At 48.3% G+C, this 20,832-nt stretch overlaps 1 protein-coding gene across 1 annotated transcript in view; it reads left to right on the forward strand.

Annotated features, from left to right (window-relative positions):
* Positions 1–2,248: 2,248 nt before the first annotated feature.
* The window catches only part of LOC144670126 (uncharacterized), a 31,090-nt gene continuing 12,506 nt past the window's right edge, over positions 2,249–20,832 (forward strand). Inside the window, exons 1-6 of the mRNA XM_078532573.1 lie at positions 2,249–2,977; positions 7,304–7,363; positions 9,445–9,497; positions 13,175–13,319; positions 14,251–14,678; positions 19,120–19,348. Coding sequence (XP_078388699.1) covers positions 2,258–2,977; positions 7,304–7,363; positions 9,445–9,497; positions 13,175–13,319; positions 14,251–14,678; positions 19,120–19,348 — 1,635 coding nt within the window. The 5' untranslated portion in view covers positions 2,249–2,257. The remainder of the gene's footprint in view (positions 2,978–7,303; positions 7,364–9,444; positions 9,498–13,174; positions 13,320–14,250; positions 14,679–19,119; positions 19,349–20,832) is intronic.

A 20,832-nucleotide genomic window follows, 5' to 3' on the forward strand; every position in this document is an offset into this window, starting at 1 on the left:
CCTCCCCCCTCCCACCCTCCACCCCCCTCCCTCCCTCCACTCCCCCTCCTCTCCCCCTCCCCCCCTCCCCCCCCCCCCACCCTCCCTCCGCCCCTCCCTCCCTCCCTCCCTCCTCCCCCCTCCCCTCCCTCCCTCCTCACGCCCCTCCCTCCCTCCCTCCTCTCCCCCCTCCCTCCCTCCCCTCCTCCCCCCCCTCCCTCCTCGCCCCCCTCCCTCCTCGCCCCCCCTCCCTCCTCTCCCCCTCCCTCCCTCCCTCCTCTGCCCCCCTCCCTCCCTCCCTCCTCTGCCCCCCTCCCTCCCTCCCTCCTCTGCCCCCCCCTCCCTCCCTCCCTCCACTCCCCCCCCCTCCCTCCCTCCCTCCTCTCCCCCCCTCCCTCCCTCCCTCCTCTCCCCCCCCTCCCTCCCTCCCTCCTCTCCCCCCCCTCCCTCCCTCCCTCCTCTCCCCCCCCTCCCTCCCTCCCTCCTCTCCCCCCCCTCCCTCCCTTCTGTTCTCCCCCCCCCTCCCTCCCTTCTCTTCTCCCCCCCTCCCTCCCTTCTCTTTTCCCCCCCTCCCTCCCTTCTCTTTTCCCCCCCTCCCTCCCTTCTCTTTTCCCCCCCTCCCTCCCTTCTCTTTTCCCCCCCTCCCTCCCTTCTCTTTTCCCCCCCTCCCTCCCTTCTCTTTTCCCCCCCTCCCTCCCTTCTCTTTTCCCCCCCTCCCTCCCTTCTCTTCCCCCCCCCCTCCCTTCTCTTCCCCCCCCCCCTCCCTCCCTTCCCCCCCCCCTCCCTCCCTTCTCTTCCCCCCCCCCTCCCTCCCTTCTCTTCCCCCCCCCCTCCCTCCCTTCTCTTCCCCCCCCCCCTCCCTCCCTTCTCTTCCCCCCCCCCCTCCCTCCCTTCTCTTCTCCCCCCCCTCCCTCCCTTCTCTTCCCCCCCCCCTCCCTCCCTTCTCTACCCCCCTCTTTTTTTCCCCATGTCTCACCCCCTCCTTTCCCTGCAAATTTGATCGGTGCTCTGTGCTGTGGTGCAGATACTTGTTAACGTTTACGTCTGGGTTCCTGAAATACACAGCGCTGGAATTGCAGCCACTTAGTCAGACTTTCTGTCCCCTGATTTCTGATGGTAGTAAAGTCTGCTGAAAAATGTGAGTGTGTGTTAGGATCAGGCTTGGCAGTGTTGCCTCACAGGCCAGCGTTCACCATTCCTGTGCTCATTCAGAATGGCCAGTTGGTAAAATACTGTCGTGCTCACTGAGCATAAGAATTGTTCATACTACTTAAAAAAAAATTATTCCTAGCTTGTGTGCGTCACTGGCAAGACCAGCATTAATGGCCCATCCCTGTTTGTCCTGGAGGAGGTGGCGGTGAGCTGCCATCTTGAACCTCTGCAGTGCGTGTGGTGTGGGCACACTCACAGTGCTCACCTTACCGAGACCAGCTTTTCATTCCACATTTATTAATACATTGATTTAAAATTCCACCAGCTGCAGTGGTGAGATTTGAAGCCTCAAACCCAGAGCAGTAGACCGGGCCTCTGGGTTACTGGTCTAGTAATATTACAACGACTGCTCCAGTGACTGACTTCCTTCAGTGTCAGAGGTGCACTTAGTTGACGGGGAATGATATTTCACATTTTTTCAGCAATCTTTACAAAATTTTGAAAGGCACTGGCTTTCTTTATAAATTGCTTATTCTAACTTGCAGTTTGGACTGAGCGGTAGCATTCCTACCCCTGAGTCAGGATCGAACCCTTCCTCATAGACACTGGAGAGCTGGCTCTAAATTGTAGGTTGGCATCTAACGGGATACTTGAGTCTGGTGGTTTTTGGGTGCTTGCCCCCTCCCCGTCACCCTGCCCATCATTTTGGTACAGGTTGTGGGGTCCCATAAGGTTCTCCTGCCATGTAGGTCTAATCACACTATGGGTAGGTGTAAAACTGGTTATGGTCACAGAAGGAGCATTGACATCATGCTCCTGGCACGTCACACAGCTCTCCAAGGCCTTAGTGCAAGGGTATGGAATCCAAAGTTTAGCTTGTAACGTGAGCAGTCAGTGAGTTGCAGCTTCTGCCAGCTGTGCAGGCAATATATCAGGAGCTACCTCACCCTCGTTCCCATGTTTAACACCATCCCAGTGAAGGGAATCTGAGGGTGTCAGGCCAGATGCCCTCTGAGCACCATTCCTGCCCCCCTCCTACCCCCCACTTCTCCTCTAATCCACGCCTTGCTGCAGATATTTCCCCACTGACCCCAGCTGCTGTTTCTACCCACAGAATCCAGAGGCGATGGAGGTAGACCCCAGCTCGGCACCTGAGGCCAGGACCGGTGACGGTATGGAGAAAACCAGGACCTTCAGCACATCTCAGCTGAAGCCCAGAAACGTGAATGCGCAGCCCCCAATCTGCCGCTTTTATTCTCGGGGAAAGTACTGCCAGTTTGGACGGAGGTGCTGGTTCCTGCACGAGCACCTGGAACCGCGGGTTGCTCCGAGCGGGCCCGAAAACCACAGCGAGGGCACCGCCAACATCTCCCAGTGCCAGGGCAGCGTGGAAAGCCCCGCCGACAGCAGCGCCGTCAAGCCGGCAGAGGACTCCGGTGCCCAAGGGCGGGCGCGACTCGGGGTGCCCAAGACCCTGGGTCCCCGGGACAGACCCAAGAGGCCGTGTCGCTATTACCTGTCCGGCTACTGTGCCATGGAAGAGAGGTGCCGCTTCTGGCACCCTGAGAGGCAGCCTCCTCTGAGAGACTGTGCGGAGCCCGAGCCTGCCAGGGTCAGCCTGAGCCCCACGGGGCCCCTCATTCGGCCGCCCATCTCCCGCCCCGCCATGGTCAAGGACGAGGTCAAGCTCACCGAGCTGACCCAAGAGGTTGCCCGGCAGCTGCGAGAGACTGAGATCAGCCAGCTGATGAAACGCTTCCCCAAAGACCAGCTGATTGTCCAGGAAAGCGAGGACGGGAAGCAGACCTACTACCGGATCATGGTGGAACCTACAGACCCAGACTGGGTAAGTTCTGGGGACTCGCTGAGGGACGGGGGAGCGTCAGAATGAGCAAGTTAAAAGTCTCTGTCCGGCTTCAAGTAAGGAATGCACAGGACAGAAACTGCTCCGTCCTGGTGTTATTAACACAACCAGCCTCCTCCCCCCTCACTTCATCTCACCCCATCAGCATTTCCTTCTATTCTATTTCTCCGCCTTGTACCTCTCTAGTTTCACCTTAAATTCACCCGCAATGCACTTCCACTTGAATCGCAGAAAGGAATGCACAGCACAGAAAATGGCCATTCTGCCCATCCCTCTGTGTGCTGGCTCTGTGAAAAAACTTTCCAATTAGTCCCCGTCCCCCTCCAGCTCTTTCCCCAGACCCTGCCCGTTTTCCCATTGGTGGCGTAGACTTGTCACCAGGAGCTGGTTTCCAAAGGCGAGTCTGGAACCCCAGAGGGGAGGCACTGGTGCTTCAGTTGTCTCAAGACTTGGTAAAGCCCCAGCTGTCTTCCATCTTCTGCTTACTGCATCTCGGGAGGATGTACTGGCCTCGGGTGGGAAGCGGTTCACCACAGTGGGGGCTTAGAGGGTTAAACCTATGTTAACATGTCTATAAAGTAGGACGAGAGCAGGCGTTTCCTCTAGGGATCAAGAGCAAAGTGATTTACTGTCAGAGTTAGAGCCCGGCTGTTCAGGAGTGAAATCAGGAAGCAGTGGAAATCTGGAACGCTGTTCTCCGGACTGCCGGGGATACGGGGAGGTAGGGGGGTTTATAACTGCAGCTTTCGTATTTGCCATGTTAATGTGTTTTAGGTGAGAGTGTTGAGGGATATGGAGCAAAGGCAGGAAAATAGAGCTGAGAGTGCAACTCAGCCTTGTTCGAAGAGCACAAATTGAATAGACTGGATAGATCACTCTTGCTCCGTGGATGTTCCAATGTTGCAAAAATCGACCTGCCACAGCAGTCCCAGTTTTCCATTCTTGAGAGACTGCCCCATTCCTGGGGCACCGTTTCACACAGGGAGCCTGATGGAGCCCCCAGTAAAATGACCACAGACAGGTGCTGGCAGCCTGTGAACCAGGGAGGGTATCACAGCCAATGTTTCAATGTTACCCTTGCAGACATCATTTGATAACAATCACTGTAAGTGTCAAGGCATTGTTTCTGCCCTCCTGAGGGATGGATACTGATTGAAGTGTCTCTACCTTCATCCCAGCTCTGATCAAATCATTCAGAACAGGCAAGGCTGATGAGTCCATCTTCCTTCTCAAGCAATGGCTGCGCCCTTTGATAACCAGCATCATCTTTCTCATCACAAATAGCCCACTGTTCCTGGCTGGAACCTGGCACTTAGCTACCGAGTCCCTGCCCGCGTCATGTTGCCATCAAACTGGGTTCACCATTCCCTCTAATCTGGCTTCCAGTCCGCCGTACCAAATCCATCCTGGTCAGTCACCAGTGACGTCCTGTATGACTGCAGCCATTATTCACCCTGTGCCCTTGTCTGAAAGAACCATAGAAACCAGGAGCAGGAGGAGGCCATTCGGCCCTTCGAGCCTGCTCCGCCATTCATTATGATCATGGCTGATCATCCAACTCAATAGCCTGCTCCCGCTTTCTCCCCATATCCTTTGATCCCTTTCACCCCAAGAGCTATACCTAACTCCTTCTTGAAAACATACAATGTTTTGGCCTCAACTACTTTCTGTGTTAATGAATTCCACAGGCTCACCACTCTCTGGGTGAAGAAATTTCTCCTCATCTCAGCCCTAAATGAATGGTTACAGTGCAGGAGGAGGCCATTCAGCCCATTGTATCCATGTTGGCTCACTGCAAGAGAAATTCACCTCGTGCCACTCCCCTGCCTTTTCCCTGTATCCCTGTGCATTTTTCCTTTTAGATAATGATCTAATTCCCTTTTGAAATCCATGATTGAACCTGCCTCCACCACACTCTCAGGCAGTGCATTCCAGACCCTAACCACTTGCTACATTAGAAAAGGTTTTCCTCATGTCAACTTGCTTCTTTTGCCAATCACCTTAAATTGGTGACTTCTGGGTTCTCGATCCTTCCACCAAATGGAACAGTTTCTCCCTATCTACTCTGTTCAGACCCCTCATGATTTTGAACACCTCTATTAAATCTCTTCTCAACCTTCACTTCTCCAATCTATCTACGTAACTGAAGTTCCTCATCCCTGGAACCATTCTCATGAATCCTTTCCGCACTCTCTCGAACACCTTCACCTCCTTCCTAAAGTGTGTTGCCCAGAACTGGACACAACACTCCAGGTGTGGCTGAATCAGCGTCTTATCCAGAAATAAAAACCTTACTGGAAATACCCAGCAGGGTCTGGCAGCATCTGTCGAGAGGGAAGCAGAGTTAAAATTTCGAGTCCAATATGATCTTCTTTTGACTAACCATTAGCTCAACGCTAACTGTTTCTCTCTCTACAGGCACTGCCAAACTTGCTGGGTATTTCCAGTACTTTGTTTTTATTCCAGATTTCCAGCAGTATTTTGCTTCTATTTCGGTGTTTTACGCAGGTTTATCATAACTCCCTTGAGTTTTGTTCCCTGTGCCACTATTTATAAAGCCCAGGATCCCGTTTGCTTTAATAACCACTCTCTCAACCTGTTCTGCCATCTTCAGTGATTTATGCCCATATACCCCCAGGCCCCTCTGCTCCAGCATCCCCGTCAGAATTATACCCTTTATTTTATATTGTCTCTCTGTGTTCTTCCTACCAAAATGAATCACTCTGCACTTCTCTGATTAAATTTCGTCTGCCCATTCCATCAACCTGTCTTTGTCCTTTTGAAGTTTAACACTATTCTTCTCGCAGTTCACAACGCTTCCAAGTTTCCCGTCCTCCACAAATTTTGAACTTGTGCCCTTTACACCAAGGTCTAGGTCATGAATATTTATCAGGAAGAGCACCAATCCCTGGAGAACTCTAATAAGCCTTCCTGTAGATTGCAAAACAGTCATTCACCAGTATTCTATTTCCTGTCACTCAGCCAATTTAGTTCCCTGTCCCTTCTATTCCACGAGCTCTAACTTTGGGCACAAGTCTGTTGTGTGGCACTTTATCAAATGGCTTGTGGAAGCCCATGTACACTACATCAACAATATTACCCTCATCAACCCTCTCTGTTATCTTATCAAAAAACTCCAGCGAGTTAACTAAACACAATTTGCCCTTGACAAATCCGTGCTGGCTTTCCTTAATTAACCCACATTTGCCCACGTGACTATTAATTCTTTCCAGGATTATCATTTCTAGAAGCTTCCCCACCACTGAGGTTAAACTGACTGGCCTGTAGTTGCTGGGCTTATCTTTACTTTTTTGAACAAGGGTCTCCCTTAAGTTCTCTACACCCTTGGAGAATCTCTGCTGACTGTTCCGTCTCTGTGGTTCCGGATCTCACTACATCTCTTCCTGTATTTACATGGCCATTTCTAATGTATTCCCTGCACTTTGTGTACCTTCCCTTCTATTACCAACCTGGTACCTCTTAATGGCTGGGTTAGCTATAGTGCCAACAGTACAGAACACAGATGGTGTTTGCAACTGCTTACAGCTGAGCACTGACAAAGTTGCGACCCCCCTGTTCCACCCTCGCCAGCACTTGCGTACCCTGGTGCTGATCTCAGTGATGCCAGTGACTCCTTGCCTGAGCTAAAGGCTGCTTGTATGAAAGCTGGGCCCTTTCTAACCCAATCTGCCTTATTGTCGACGCCACCCCACTCTTCAAATGTTCACTCAGTCTCTAAGTTGCCACTGGTAGTTGAGTTCCGGTGGGGCTCTCTTTGACCAGCCCCCGTCCTGTTCTTCGCAAGCCCCAGGTAAATCTGACCTCCATAGTCTGATGCTTTCACCACCCACCCCCCTCAACCCTTACAATGCCCCAGCCATATGACAGTCTGTCCTTATCCAGCTCTTCCTCCCACCCCCAACCCTGTTCTTGTCCCTACTGCCAGAATGATAGATCCTTATGTTCATGTCACTTTGCTGCCTCACCCTAACCCATCTATGGATTTTTCTCCAACCATCTGTCTCAGCCCATACTCACCACCCCTCTGACTCTACACTCTCCATCTCACCACCATTAGTGTTTCAGCTGCTAAACCCCTGCTTTCTGCAACACTCTCTTCTAAAATCACTTTGGCTTTAAGAAACTCCTAAAAGTCAGACTCCTTCACTTTGTCTACAATTTCATCTTCACCACCCCCACCCCACAACCCCTCAAAATGTCCTGGGGTCTTTCTATGATGGAGTGTAACCTGTTGGTTTTCTTTTTGCTTCCCTGGCATTTGATTCTGTTTCTCTTTATCTGTTGCAGCCCTTTGATTTAAAGGAGATGGATATTCAGATCTGCTTCCCAGACGATTATCCTTTGGAGGTAAGAGGTAATAGTTCTAACTGCACAATCGTTTCTGGGGTCTCATGTTCAGTGCTGGAATTATTTTGCACTGGTGTTGAATACACTTTGCATTTGTCTGGCTGCACCTTACTGCTGAAGATTTCTGTCTAACCGAAGCAGTTATAAAACAAGAATGGGGTAGTGATTAGCCATCCATATCCCCCTGGTTACTGTCTCATTTCCCTTCCTATGTTCTCAATGTGCTCCATGTTGTTGGGGTACGTTGGTGTCCGTGCAAATGGATGGGGGGAAAAAGGTCATCTTGTCATAAGTAACAATTGGCAACCGAGAACCCTTTACCCGAATGCATGTGATCTTTCCATCCAGCAATGCCTCCATTTTCAAATCACTTCATGGCCTCCCCTCTCCCTATTGCTGTAAATTCCTCAGGTCCTTACAGCACTCAAATCTCTGAACTCCTCCAGCTCTAGCCTCTCGGACACCCCTGATTTGCATCGCTCCACCATTGGCGGCCATGCTTTCAGGCTAGGTCCCGAGCTCTGGAATTGCTCTCCTTAAGCTTCCCTACCTCTCTCTCTCCTTTGAGAGATGCCTTAAAACCTATTGTTTGTCTACTCTTTTGGTCAGCTACTCTAATACCTCCTAAAGTTACTCTGTGCCAAATTTTGTTTGATAACACAGTTGTGGACGTTTTACTCTGTGGAAAGGCTCTGTTTAAATGTAAGTTGTTATTGTAAGGTGCAAACTAGAAGGCATGACAACACAAATGTGGGGTGGCAGCATAGTGGTAACGTTACTGAGCTAATAATCCAGAGGCCTGGACTAACGCTCTGGAGACATGGATTTAAATACCACCACGGCAGCTGGAGGGATTTGTTAATTTAATTATTCTGGAATAAAATGCTAGTCTCAATAATAATGATCAAAAAACTGCCGGCTTGTCGTAAAAACCCACCAGGCTCACTTTAGGGAGGAAATCTGCTGCTCTTACCTGGCCTGGCCGACAAGTGACTCAGGAGGGCAGGAGGTGGTTTAGTGGTATTGTCACTGGACTAGTATTCCAGAGACCCAGAGTCTCGGGGGACCTGTGTTCGAATCCCACCATGAATTCATTAAAAACCTGGAATTAAAAGTCTGATGATGACCATAAATAAAAACATTGTCGATTGTTGTAAAAACCCAATCCGGTTCACTAATGTCCTTTAGGGAAGGAAATCTGCCGTCCTTACCTACTCTGGTCTACATGTGACTCCAGATCCACAGTAATGTGGTTGACTCTTAAATGACAATTTGGGATGGGCAATAAATGTTGGTCTAGCCAGCGACGCCCACATCCCATGAACGAATAAAAAAATAACCTGCCACAATGTAGTTGACTATGAACAAGCCTCTGAAATGGCCAGAAAACCACTCAGTTCAAGGGCAATTGGGGAAGAGCAATAAAAGCTGGCCTTTCCAGCGACATGCACGTTCCAAGAACAAATAAAAAATGTATCTTGGATTGTTTTGCTTGTCTGTGCACAGCCCTGAATCAAAACTTGTCGGATCCTATTGCTTCCCCCACTATCAGTGCCCTAAGGAAACCCTCAGCATTGAACGCTTTGTGAGCTGGTCCCATTTCCAGTAAAAATGGGATGAAATTCGTTCCCTGTGACTGAGTTTTAAACCTTAAATTGGCCACCGTACTTTTTCCTCGTCTATGCAGCAAATGAGGCTGTATAAAGATTGCACTGTCTTTGGATGGGATTGTATGATGACCTATTCCCATCCTTATTCCCATGCTCGTAGGAGTCTTCTAGTCATTAACTGACACCAAAATCACCAGTCTCAATCACTAATACTGGAGCAGAAATGCTGGAAGTTCAGAGGCATTATGATACATTACAAGGATCATAATGCCTCTGTTGGTGTCAACAGGTGTTCGGTTCTGACTTCTAACCTCTATGCGATAGATCTGACATCCCAAATATTGAAGTGTTTCACCACCAACACCTCTCACTTGGAAATGAAAAGTAGTCACCTTAATATCCGTTAATTCCTCCCATCTAACAGGTAATAGTTTTGTACTTGATCCTATTATCTTTTTCTCTAATTCTAAGGTATTTACTGTGGATATCCCTGAGGATCAGGATCTGCCGGCCTCTATGGGAAGGTAAGGAAGGAAATCAAGGAAAAAATTAACTTCATGATAATGGGTAGTCTTTTTGGGCTTTATCCTGGGTGAGAAATCTAATGTATGCTTAGTGGAAGCACAGAGTGCAGTTCAAACCTAAACAACTATTCTAGGGTGACTGTATCTGAACCTAGGAGCTTATATCAGTGGCCACATAATGGACATCGCATGTCAGCACATTGCAAAGAAGAGAGAGTTTGCATTTATATAGCATACCTTTTTATATCTTCAGAATGCCTCAGGAAGCTTAATTAACAGAGTTTGAAGTGTTTTGTAGGTAACTTGTGCACAGCACGATTCCACTAGCGAGATAGACGACCAGTTAATCTGGGCTGGTGGTAATGCTGCTCTTTGAGGGGAGCTGTTGGGTCTTCTACATTCATCAGAGCAGATGGCCAGTAGTCCTCAGTTCAAATGATGGCACCGCTGGCAATGCAGCACTCTGTCAGTACTGCAATGTTGTCCTGGATTATGCACTCAAAGTCTGGAGTAAGGCTTGAGCCCACAACTTTCTGATTTGGAGAGAGGGAGTGCAGCTACTGAGCCAAATCAATTTGAGGACACAAATTCAACCAGATTGAAACTCATCATGCTTCCATTCAAAGTTTTCTCCACTTATTTTTTTAAAAATTACCCTTCATTCAATGTAGCACTTCCGACTCTGGGTGCAGATCTGCTTCCCGATTCTGTCGGCACTGCTTATTGATCAGCTGAACTTGAGAGGCTCTGAGGTGACCTCTGCCCTCATTTAATTTGTTCCTTACTCTTTCTCTCACAATGGCATCTCCCAGATTTAGATTTTGCATCCTTTCAACTCTGGCCTCTTGTGCAGTTGTTGGTCGTGCCTTCAGTCACCTCAGCCTGAAGCTGTGGAAATCCTTTCCTGAAGTTCTTCAGCTCACCACCTCCACCTCCTTATGATGCTGCTCAAAATCTACCTGCTTAGTCACCAGATGTCTTCGTTTTTGATTCCATGACAATCCCTTTTGTTCAGTTTCTGTTCCTGTGAAGCACCTTGGGATGTTTAAGCATAATGAAAGGAGGCTACATAAATGCAAGTTGTTGTTGTTTGTGCAGTCTCTGACGTTCATCTGCAATACCTCATGGAATTTAAGTGAAGACCCCAAGTGTCTTCACTGTGTCCCACAATCATGGAAAGCACTTCATTATTCTCAGGGAGAGGTTGAGTTGAGCAGCATAGACACATTTATGGGGAAGCTAGATGAACACATGAGGGAGAAAGGAATAGAAGATTATGCTGATCGGACAGGATGATGAGGTGTTGGAGGAGACTTGTGGAGCATAAACACCAGCATGGACCATTTGGGCTGAATTGCCTGTTTTTGTGTTGTACATTCTCTGACTGCCAAGCTGTTGGTAACCACAAGTGTAAAGGTGTATTGTTTTGACCTTGGTGTTTTGCAAGATCCATGTACGCTATCTGACACCACACACACATAGAAAAATTGAATGCACAAATTGTTTCTTTAATGTGTTACCAGTGTGCCCCTCAGGACTGCCTTTGTCCTTGCAATTGGAAGGAACAAATAGGGAACCTTCTTTTGTGAACAGCACTTTTCCTGTTCTCTGTTTCCTGGCAATGGTGTGTGATATATAAACTGCCAGGAAGTGTTACAATCCAGTGTTCTCAGCTGGGAGTTTTGGTGTCAAGAGCATGTATCAGGAATCTCAGTGCAAGAACCTGGTTGCACTCTGTTAAAATGTATAGATAGAAAATCACATGAGCTATCACTCTAGTTCACTAGCTTCTGAGCGCAGTTCCTAATGTGTGTCCCAATGCACAAAACTTGCTGTGGAAGTGCTAAATCTTAAGATTTACCCCGTGGTGAAGACATGCGAGATGTGATTTCTGTCACCTGGGTGGTGTGATGTGATCATTCAGGAGGGGTAAGGTCCAGAGTGAGCTATTAGCAGTGTCACAATTGGGCCATAAGTTACACTAATGACCCTTCCTCACTAGTGTGCAAGTTAAGCCTTTAAAATATAAATTGGTTTAAATGCATCCCAAACATAATTTGTGTGGGATGTGTGCTCGTTCTGGCCACCACATTGTCAGCTTTTATTGCTTCTGCCCTAAAGCACGACATCCGCATTAACTCAGAAAAGTAGCTAGTGGAGACAGGTCCACATTGAAGAACTGTTAGTCAATAATCCTTTGCAGCTGCAGTAAGAGGGGGAAGGAACTGACAGTTTTCTCATGGAACCTGAATATCAAAGCACAGATTTAACTATTGGGAATAAACGGAAAAGTTAGCTTCTTATAAGTGTCCCTCCGCTCCCAGCCCCCAGAAGAGTCCCGTTTTTAATAGCTTCTGGCTTTTGGGTGCTTGAGCAAATCACTTCGGACAGGCAAGTGGCAGCTGGGGAGTGTGCAGTGTATCATTTTGTTAGGAAGAACGGAGAGAGGCAATATAAATATAAATAGCAGGGCAATCCGGGAAAAGGGGTAGTGAGATTAGCTGAGTTGCTCTTCGAGAGCTGGCAGGACACGATAGGCTGAATGGCCTCCTTCTCTACTGTAACCATTCTATCTGTGGGAGTCGTTCCAACCTGGCAGTATGACACTGATTGGATGCTCGCTGTCTTTTTAAAATTCCATTGTCTCAAGATCGTTTGAAGCTGATCCTCTTAGATTGACATGAGCCTGAACTGGGAATCGGTATCAGATAGGTGGAGAATGAACGGCACTGTTTTTAATTGTGTGTCAGTGGAAGGTCAAACAACACACTGTATACCGTGCATTGTGTTGTGTTGAAATAAGGCTTTGCTATTGGGAGATTTTTCTCTCTTTCCTTGTCCTTGGTGCCTTGTACCAGTCTACAACCTCCCCCTCCGCTCTCAGCAAGTGCTGTGCCATGTGTGCAAGTGAGCAAGGAGCAGCCTCCCCTGTTGTCAGCCCCTCCACTCGTCTCCTCTGAATAATGAGGAAGTCAGTGTGGGGCTTTCAGCTCACATCCTGTACTTAGAATAAAAATTGGGGAATAACAGTTGGAAGTTTGTTATCAAATTCTACTTTATTTTGCAGATCTCTGTAGTTTTCATGATGTGAACATATTGTATAGAACAATAATTTTTTTCACTTTTATACCTGATGATGATGTAGAGGTTTGATCCTGACAGATATACTGTACTTTAGTGGGATGTGAAGTTAATAACTTTCAGTTCCAATATATGTACGAGTAGTTACATTCTTGGTAGGGTGTACCCATTGTGACCCATTGTTGTTAGGTTCCAGTCGTAGCTCTGATGGCATTTGAAGGTGACTGATTTCTGTACCTAGATCTTGTTGATCACTAGACTAGCTGGAGTTCCTGGTGATCAGTAAGAATTGGTCTGGAAACCTTTCCTGGGGCTTGGCGTATATCGCCATTGCTTGAGAGAGCAGCAAGATCTCTCTCCTAAATTGAGAGGATAATTTGGAGATAGAGGAGTACTAAAGGGATGAATGGCAAAGTAAATCTCTCATTTCTCGTACCCACCCATGTCCTTGCCTTGCCTGAAGAGTGAAGTAATTGAAGTTTAAATTTGTCATTAACCTCGTGTTAGCAGTTGTACATTGTCATTGTGTTCGTTCCTGTTTCTGAGCTGTGTCCTGTAATTCCACACATTTATATTCATCCCTCTCTTTAATTTAGGCATGTGCGTATGGCCTCCGAGGAATGGTTGCGGGCAAAGCATGCCACCAACAGACTGATGGGCAAGTTAGAGTTGCTGTTTCGTCCGTACCTGCGGTGGCTGGATCGCAACATGGAGAAACTGTTCACAGAGGGAGCCAGACAGGTAAAACCAACATCTTTCCATTGGATAATTCTATCCCTTCTAGTTATTTGTTAGTACAGAACCTGAGTATTGCTGAAAAAAGACACATTATTGAAGCTTTTTGCCTTGCAAGAATAGCAAATGTAAAGGAACAACAATTTATATTGCATGAGAAGAGAATGCTGATTGGTTGGTAAGTCCCTCCTTTACATGCTGTTGTATCCATTCAGTAATGCTGTACCTCACTCTGTCAGACTCGACTTCATTCCACACCATCAGGTGGAAATTTCAGAGGGCTTCAAGTGAAATCTTGGATTTCCATTCATTTCCACTGCAGTTTTATTAATTCAGGGATCAACATCATTAGGTGTCGGCCGCTGCTCAGTCAGTAGCATTCTCGCCACTTGCATCAGAAAGTCATGGGCTTCAAGCCCCACCCATGAGACTTGAGCACCAAATCTAAGTTGACACTCCAGAACAGGGCAGAGGGAGTGCTGCACTGGCGGAGGTGCAGTCTTTCAGATGGGATGTTAAATATTTCCTGTACAGGGAGAACGTCCCACCACGCCAACTGAAGAAAGAGCAAGGAAGTTCCCCTCAGTGCTCGCCAATATATATCTCAAAACCAACATCATTAAAGCAGATTATCTGCTTACAATTTAATTGCTGTTTGTGGGAGCTTGCTGTATGCAAATTATATACTGTGTTTTCCTATAACAGCAGAGACTATAAAACCAATGAAGTAATCTTGAAGTAAAGCACTTCAAGATGTCCTGAGGTCGTGAAAAGGACTATACAAATGCACATCTTTCTTTTACACTACTGTGACGTTCAATAGTTGTTTCTCTCTGCTGAAATTGCTCCATAAATGTAAGTTATTGTTGAAGAAAATCTTTGGAATGTCATTGTGTTTTTCAAGGAAAATAATTCTCGTCTTTTCTTGCATTTCCAGATAAAGAGGGAGTTGGACGCAGAGAGAGCTGGGATCCGCATTGTACCCTACCAGCACCTTCAAGCATGTTTGCCAGAAGCTGCAGCTCCTCGGACAGCAGACTCGCCTGCAGACCCTCGGAAGGAGGATGACCTCAAGGGCTTGTCACAGCAGCTGCAGCAAGTCAAGGTCACAGAGTCGGAGAGCCCCGAAATGAGTGGCACAGGGAGCGAAATCAGTTCCAGTGAGGAGGATGACAGTTGCTTAAGGACTGACTCGCCATCTGTCCACAGGCGCGAGCTGCACCCAGCTGGCAGCACCAGTGGGGGGCTGGCACCGGAGTCTGACCGCTGTAAGGGCACTGCAGTGCGGCTGGTTGGCTTAGAGCTGGGCGAAGGAACGGCAACACTGGCAGCTCAGAAGATCACCATGTCACTGAAGTGTAGCAGGTATGTTGAATGATCAATGATGTGTGTGCATGTGAAACAGAACAAAACCATGTCATAGAGAGATAGGATCATACAGAATGGAAGGCAGATAACCAGCCCACCATTGCCTGTGATTTCTGCCCAGTTAGTCCCACTTCCTTTGCTCTTTCCCCATGGTCCCGCAAATACATCTTTTCAAGTATATATCAAATTTATTTTTGAAAGCTCCAAATGAATCTACTTCTACTGCCCCTGTCAGTGCATTCCAGATCTGATATCTTCCAGCTGCAGACTCCTCTGCCAATTCCTCCCTATTTACTCTATCAAAACCCTTCCTAATTCTGAATTCCTCCATTAAATCTCCCGTTAACCTTCTCCAGTCTCTCCACCTAAGTCCCTCAACCTGATAAATCTCCTCTGCACCCTGTACAAAGCCTTGCCATCAGGGTGAACAGCCATCACATAATTTCTGAGACTGTCCTGTTATTCTGATTTTCATCCCATATCACCCCCAGAGTCTTGACTTCCCGGGACAAGTTTTGTCCTGGATTTCTTCAGTCTCTGCAGGGTTTATTTCCGTGCACTTGTCGGCCGCGGCAGGTTGGTGATTGAGTTCGGGAATATCCACTGGGTATACCTACCCGCCCCCAGCAGTTCCCACAGACACGCCAACACCTCCCCGACCTCTCTCCCAGTCTCGCCAACACCTCCCCGACCTCACTCACTCCCAGTCTCGCCAACACCTCCCCGACCTCACTCCCACAGCCTCGCCAACACCTCCCCGACCTCACTCCCACAGCCTCGCCAACACCTCCCCGACCTCACTCCCAGTCTCGCCAACACCTCCCCGACCTCACTCCCACAGTCTCACCAACACCACCCCGACCTCACTCCCAGTCTCGCCAACACCACCCCGACCTCACTCCCACAGACTCGCCAACACCTCCCCGACCTCACTCCCAGTCTCGCCAACACCTCCCCGACCTCACTCCCAGTCTCGCCAACACCTCCCCGACCTCACTCCCAGTCTCGCCAACACCTCCCCAACCTCACTCCCACAGCCTCGCCAACACCACCCCGACCTCACTCCCACAGACTCGCCAACACCTCCCCGACCTCACTCCCAGTCTCGCCAACACCTCCCCGACCTCACTCCCAGTCTTGCCAACACCTCCCCGACCTCACTCCCAGTCTCACCAACACCTCCCCGACCTCACTCCCAGTCTCGCCAACACCTCCCCGACCTCACTCCCACAGCCTCGCCAACACCTCCCCGACCTCACTCCCACAGCCTCGCCAACACCTCCCCGACCTCACTCCCAGTCTCGCCAACACCTCCCCGACCTCACTCCCAGTCTCGCCAACACCTCCCCGACCTCACTCCCAGTCTCGCCAACACCTCCCCGACCTCACTCCCAGTCTCGCCAACACCACCCCGACCTCACTCCCACAGACTCGTCAACACCTCCCCGACCTCACTCCCAGTCTCGCCAACACCTCCCCGACCTCACTCCCAGTCTCGCCAACACCTCCCCGACCTCACTCCCAGTCTCGCCAACACCTCCCCGACCTCACTCCCAGTCTCGCCAACACCTCCCCGACCTCACTCCCAGTCTCGCCAACACCTCCCCGACCTCACTCCCAGTCTCACCAACACCTCCCCGACCTCACTCCCACAGACTCGCCAACACCTCCCCGACCTCACTCCCACAGACTCGCCAACACCTCCCCGACCTCACTCCCACAGACTCGCCAACACCTCCCCGACCTCACTCCCAGACTCGCCAACACCTCCCCGACCTCACTCCCAGACTCGCCAACACCTCCCCGACCTCACTCCCAGACTCGCCAACACCTCCCCGACCTCACTCCCACAGACTCACCAACACCTCCCCGACCTCACTCCCACAGACTCGCCAACACCTCCCCGACCTCACTCCCAGTCTCGCCAACACCTCCCCGACCTCACTCCCAGACTCGCCAACACCTCCCTGACCTCACGCCCACAGTCTCGCCAACACCTCCCCGACCTCACTCGCACAGCCTCGCCAACACCTCCCCGACCTCACTCCCACAGCCTCGCCAACACCTCCTGACCTCACTCCCACAGACTAGCCAACACCTCCCCGACCTCACTCCCACAGTCTCACCAACACCTCCACGACCTCACTCCCACAGACTCGTTAACAGCATCTCATGGCAAAGTGCCCCTTTCCTTTTTTGCCCAGAGTTAGTCACCCTGCTTGATGACCTTCCTAAAGTGTGTGGTGCCTAGAATTGGCCACAATACTCCATTTAAGGGGTAACCAATGACTTAGAAAGGCCAAGCATAACTTCCTTGCTTTTGTACTCATGTTAATAAAACCACCTTCAAAAAATGTGGTATTTTTGTGTATAACATGCATGAAACAGTTTTATAAAAAGAATGTAAGATATGGTTTAAGAATAAGATATGGTTTAAGAATTTTAAGAATAAATTAGATAGATACATCGATGGGAGAGGTCTGGAGGGTTATGGACTAGGTGCAGGTCAATGGGACTAGCGGAACAATATTTCGGCACAGACTAGAAGGGCCGAATGGCCTGTTTTCTGTGCTGTCGTGTTCTATGGTTGCCATCCAACTCTGGGTACAAATCCACTTCTTTGTAATTTATTCTTGGGATGTGGGCTTTGAGTGAACTGGATCTGGAATCCCATATAGGCCAGACCAGGTAGAGGTGGCTAGCTCCCTCTGAGCCCAGTTAGGGTTTTGAGTCAATCCAGCCATTTTTTATAGACGAATTTAAATTCCTAACTTGCCATGGTGGGAGTTGAACTTGCAATCTCTGGGTTGCTGATCCAGGACCATGACCACTGGGCTACCTGAGCAGTCTTGTGTAGTTCTGACAGGATACAGGTTGAGGAGAGAGCTGTGTTGAGTGTAGGCATTAGTACTACTCTAACTTATTACTGCCAAGTATCGAGCACCTAGCCATGTGGCAAATTGCCTTTCTGCTTAATTTTTTAAAAATAGTAGTAGGTACTGTTGTTAGACATGTGACCTCAGACTTAAAAAACACACATCATGAGTTTGTTGGTTAAATGATAAGGCAAAAATCAAGAGTTTGCGAGTGTTTTTGGATTGATGTGCATTTTTTTTCTTTGGTTAGAGAGTGCTAGTAGATACTACACGTGTGAGTACATTTAGCTGTGTGTGCATGCGCACCTGTGTGTGTGGAGGTTTCTACTAGAATTATAAGTGCGGCTGAAACAGTGTCAGCGACTGTGATAGGCAGTACAGATCTAGACAAGAGTAAATGAAACCGATGTTTGTTGTGCCACTATCTAGCGCTCGAGACATTTTGTAGGGAAATATTTGAGGGGTATGCGGGACTTATGATGATTATTGGTAGGATTTGGGAAAGAGAACCACAAAATGAGGCCAATCTACACATTGTGTCTGTGCTAACTCTTTGCTGGAGCAATTGAGACAAACCCGACTGCTCCCTCTCTTCCTGAGTCTCAATCACGTTTCTTTTTAAAGATGTAGTGGTCTCTGTCTTGACGTTCTACGCTGCAGTAATGTTCCCCTAGATTATAGACTGACTCAGGAACTCATTTGAATTTTTATTTTGCAAAGACCAATTTGTTTCCATTTTGTATATGACCATTTTAAAAAAAAGAAGCCCTCTAGTATAACTGCAGGCATCTGAATTGTGCGTCTAATCTATTCTGCTCGTGTTGGGGGCAGTGTAGCATTTCTGTAGACTGTCAGTAGTACCAGAGTAACCTAGACCCAAATAGTGCGATTGAGGAAGATGCAAGGCAACATGTCGTTCAGCATTCTATTGCTCATACAGCAGTAGTCTCACATGTTCATACATCCTTGTTAAACTGGAGAGTGTCGTAAATGCTATTGGGTGATTATTCCATTTGCGTTTGAAGTTAATGCATTGAAATCTTCCTTGAAAGATCTCTTTGTATTCCCACGGAAGCTAGCCCCAACCTGCTTTGATGTCCTTTTATTTTATCCTGAATTGAGCCCATGAGTATCAGTTGCTGAAAGTCCCACTTTAGTCAAGCACAATTGCTTGGCCTTCTTAATTGGCTGGTTATTAGCAACCTCGTAATCAAGTCGAACCCAAACTGTCAGACCAGGTACATGTCCCATTATTGTGTCAACGATCTTCTCATTTGTTAATTATTTTAAACTCTGTCCCAGACTTCAGTCGGAAGCTGTCTTATGTTATGATCCTGGGTTGACCTGATCTGTCTGTACATGGCAGCAGCTTTGCAAAAGTGCCCTAAAGGTTACCTTTAACGGGTAACCCGTTAAATCTTGCAGCAGTGAGATTGCCTTGCACTGGATTCATTTCTCATTGACTTGCGTGGGTCTGTTGCTTCAAAATGTGAACGGCAGGGGTATAGAGCGTACTAACCAGCAGTTTCCATGGGCTGACCATCTCCACTTTATTCTCAAAGGTGCAAAGTAGCTTCAGACCTGACTGTGTCCCAGCAGCGCCCTGCAGTTGTGAACTGTGAGAAATGTAACACGGACATCAGTGTGACATTTGAACCCAGCATGCTTCACGAACACTCAGACGTCATGGGATACCTGGACCTGTGTGGATGTGTCCCTGTCGAATTAGTGTTACAGGACAGTCAGTTCGCTGTGGGCTGTCTAAACTGTTCCAAGGAGGGAGTACTGCAGGTCAGTAGATAAAATGCAGGTCATCTTAAAGCAGCGTCTAACTTGTGCCAGGGATTTGTGTACCCATCTGCTTCTCCTGCACAGATCAATAGAGGTGCCACACTGCAAAGCTGCAAGAGTAGTGTTGTAGTGGTCACAAATGACCAAAGAACTTGAGAGGCTTCTGACACCTGGACCCCACTGGAAATGCAGAGAGTGCCAATTAACAGAACAGACTCGTTCAGATTGTAACCTGAAAAGTCTCATTCGCATGAAGGGTTGTATCCACTATGTCAGTCTGAATGTATTAGTCAGATACTGACTGACCTGCTGCACATTTCCAGTTTACTTATTTCGTATTTCTGGCATTTGCTATTTCTTTCTGTCCCCAAGATTGCAGCACCATAGAAAAGTTATGGTGCAGAAAGGGGCCATTCAGCCCATCGTGTCTGTGCTGGCCAAGAAGTGAGAAAAGAAACTAGCTGCTTATTTTAATCCCACTTTCCCGCACCTGCTCCGTAGCCTTGCAGGTTACAGCACTTCAGGTGCAGATCCAGGTACCTTTAAATGAGTTGAGCATTTCAGCCAGTGAATTCCAGACCCCCACCACCCTCTGGGTGAAAAAGGTTTTTCCTCATGTCCCCTCTAATCCTTCTACTAATCATCTTAAATCTGTGCCCCCTGGTAATTGAACCCTAAGCTAGGGGAAGCAAGTCTTTCTTGTCTACCCTATCTAGGCCCCTCACAATTTTGTGTCCCTCAATTAGGCCACCTCTTAAGTGTTCTAAGGAAAACAACCTTAGACTATCCAATCTCTCCTCATAGCTGCAATTTTCAAGCGCTGGCAACATTCTTGTAAATCTCCTCTGCACTCTCTCCAGGGCAATTATGTCCTTCCTGTAATGTGGTATCCAGAAAGGTGTACACAATTCCAGCTGTGGCCTAACCAGTGTTTTATACAGTTCCATCATTACATCTCTGCTTTTGAATTCAATACCTCGCCCAATAAAGGAAAGCATTCCATATGCTTCAAGGACCTGTAGACATGCACTCCAAGGCCTTTCACTTCTTCAACCCTCTCAATAACTTCCCATTTATTGAATATTCCCTTGCTTTGTTTGCCCTCCCCAAATGTATTACCTCACACTTTTCCGGATTGATTTCCATTTGCCACTTATCCGCCCGCTCAACCGAACCATTGATATCATTCTGGAGTCAACAGTTATCCTCTTCCCTATCGACTACATGGTCAATTTTTGTGACATCTGCAAGTTTCCCGATCATGCCTCCCACATTTAAGTCTAAATCATTAATAAATACAACAAACAGCAAGTGCCTAACATTGAGCCCTGTGGAACACCACTGGAAACTGTTTTCCATTTGCAAAAAAATCCATCGACCGTTACCCTTTGTTTCCTGTCACTGAGCCAATTTTGGATCCAACTTGCTACCTTCCCCTGTACCCCATGGGATCTCACTTTTCTGATCAGTCTGCCATGTGGGAC

This window comes from Cetorhinus maximus, chromosome 30 (assembly GCF_964194155.1).
Source record: "Cetorhinus maximus chromosome 30, sCetMax3.hap1.1, whole genome shotgun sequence".
In the NCBI taxonomy this organism is placed as follows: Eukaryota; Metazoa; Chordata; class Chondrichthyes; order Lamniformes; family Cetorhinidae; genus Cetorhinus; species Cetorhinus maximus.